The sequence below is a fragment of the Saprolegnia diclina genome, assembly GCF_000281045.1.
Source record: "Saprolegnia diclina VS20 unplaced genomic scaffold supercont1.58, whole genome shotgun sequence".
Lineage (NCBI taxonomy): Eukaryota > Oomycota > Saprolegniomycetes > Saprolegniales > Saprolegniaceae > Saprolegnia > Saprolegnia diclina.
The window spans coordinates 335606-338329 of NW_008246125.1; the positions used below are offsets into that span (position 1 = coordinate 335606).

Genomic DNA, 2724 nt, shown 5'->3' on the forward strand with positions numbered 1-2724 from the left:
GCTTCGGCATGCATAAATACTTAAAGCATAACAGAATCCTACTTTATTTACTTTTGGAAGTACGAACGAGGAGAGAGGTATGTCGATGTGTACTATCGAAAAATGATACTACGGTACAGTATCGCATTGGTGATGTTTGCGGTGATGTTTGCTGTATCGCATCGGTGAACTTTCTGTCGAATAGACTCGCTGGCACCCAAACTTTTACTCGTACTGCAAGTTAAAACCTTCCAGTACTATAACTCTAGCACATTTTAGTTCATATTACAGCTCTAATACGTTTATTAACAGTACAATATTGTAGCAGAGAATTCCAGCTTCCATGATCAAATTCTGATATAAGTTGGATCGTGATCACGCCATATGACGCACTGCATCTCCTGTAGTCACAATTGACAACAACATCTGGTGTGACGAAATGGTCCGAATGTGCGGCATTGTGGTATTCACACATAGAATGTTGGTGGAATGTTAGTTGTGAATTGATCTGGGAGCTGGTGGCCGTCTGTGGCGGTCACGAATGATGCTGTCCCAAGCATACACGATGGAATAGGATGCGAACACGGGGGTGTTTTTCACGCTCAGAGTTGAGCTGCTGCTCAAGCAAGGGATTAATGTATTGTGCTCCAGCGAGCTCGTTTAGAATATGGAGTGACGGACAAGCAATCCAATGCAGGTGGGTATACTCATGCACACACTTTTGCATCAAAGTACGTATCCCCTGTCGACCTGCTCGTCCCATGTACTTGCGCACATGTCGTTGCCGCCAGAACAGACGAGCGTGAATGCTATGAATACTGTGCACAGCGCTCACTCACTACAGTCTGTAGTAACCTTATCTTATCCAATACATTCACTTGATAGCGTCACCGAAAACATTTGAATGCAAAGCGCCGCCAATACGTCCCAGTCGGACCGACACTCAACAATCATGTCGAGAAACCAACTGTATCGACATCGACGTCAAACTAAACTTTCGTACACTGAATGTCGCGCGCCCGTAAAACAATCCAAGTACTAGAAGGATGTACGTATTCCTCACCCCGCCCTGTCGCTTTGCGTCGCATCCCCGTCACGTGCACTTTTGAAGCTGCCGAGTGGATGACGCCACAGGGCTACTTGTCGCTGCTGCTGCCTCTCGTGGCGACGGCAACCGAGTGTCCGTACGAGAGCTACGACGGTGCCATCCTCGTGGCCGACGCCACCTACTGCTCAACGGCGGCGCCAGTCTGCGCTGTCGATAAGGCGTGCCGCCGTTTGCTAAGCCACAACATTTCCAGCGACCAAGTAAAATATTCCGGCTACACTGCGGTCGGTAACCTCACGGCGTATCCGCACGACGAGCTGTACGATCTAGGAGGCACTACCATGGCTTCTAATCGCACGGGGTTCCTAGGTACATTGGCAATATAACGCACGTGAACGTCGAAGACATGGAGCTGCCTTCGACGCTTCGCACACTGTACCTCCATTTGTGACGACGGGAACGCTAATTGTTGCCGTCGTAGGAGCTTTGACAACGTCAGTACGATAAGCCTCGACGATCTCTATGGCGACGTCATTGCCAACATCACTGAGCTGTGCGGCATTCCGTACTTGGATCCACCCTGATTCTGATGGATGGGTTGACGTAGGGAGTTTGTGTCGTGTGGTCTTGGCGTTATTCCGTGGCTCTTTGAGTGGCCGCCGCGTCTCGAAACGCTGTATGCTCGTGCTGGATACGAAACGACTTGAACTTATGCGTGTTGCCCATGATGTAGCACCTTGCTCGACAATGAGCTGCAGACGATCCCCAAAGCACTGCCGCCCACGTTGCGCGAACTGTTGTTTTACATTCCACACACCTTTCTTCAATGTGACGATAGGGCCATCCAAGACAATGCTCTTACGGACCTCGTGTACCTTCCCGACGGCTTGACATTCTTGTACAGCCGCCCCTCTTATGCTTGCAACCCCCATCACCGAGGCTTAGGAATCTGTACGACAACAGCCTGGAGAACATCACGGACAAAAATTGGACGCAGCTCACGTTTTTGTACAGTACCTTTCTGTCGCGAATTCCATTTCACAGACAATGTGACTAGGCGACTTGGAGACAACCCAATCAAAACGATTACCAACGTCCATCTCTCCAAGCAACTGCGCTTCTTGTACGTTACGACAGTTCCTCGGTCGTTTAATGGCGCGTCTACTAGCGACTGCGAAGGGTGCCCTATCACAAACATGGTCCTGACGCCAGAAACGTTCGAAGCGCTCGATGTCCTGAGTGTCCACAACGGTGACCAAACGAACTTTGAAGGGTTTGTCATCACGCGAGACATCGAGTCGGACGGAAACGCGTGCAGTGCGATTGGCGGCACCATACGTGACCTCTGGCAGCACAAATCGAACGTCACTGTCCGTGTTTGCGTCACATTGCCGCACTCTGTCGAATGTACACACGCCATCCATGTTCTTCTCCACCCTAACCCTGAGTCTAGACAAATGGACCATTCTAGCCGCGTCCCTTGGCTGCCTTGCATTGCTCCTCTTTGGCGCTTGCTTTGCCGTACGTCGCCTCAAAGCCTCAACAAGAAACACCAATTCCTCACGTCGCGACACGACGACAGCCATGACTTATGCTACCGCAGACGATTCCGACGGCCTTCTCGACGTCTCCCGCCTGCGCCAGCACCGCCTCGAGCTCTCCGAGCTCCGCGTCACAAGCGCCAAGCCTCTCGCATC

At 51.1% G+C, this 2724-nt stretch overlaps 1 protein-coding gene across 1 annotated transcript; it reads left to right on the plus strand.

The window, feature by feature from the left end:
- Positions 1-1101: 1101 nt before the first annotated feature.
- Positions 1102-2498, plus strand: SDRG_13348 (hypothetical protein; the record flags this gene model as incomplete). Its single annotated transcript, XM_008619430.1, has 10 exons — positions 1102-1346; positions 1397-1462; positions 1509-1592; positions 1635-1703; positions 1761-1823; positions 1866-1925; positions 1973-2035; positions 2085-2150; positions 2196-2427; positions 2481-2498. The coding sequence occupies 10 exons, from the start codon at positions 1102-1104 to the stop codon at positions 2496-2498; spliced, it is 966 nt and encodes a 321-aa protein (XP_008617652.1).
- Positions 2499-2724: the final 226 nt, after the last annotated feature.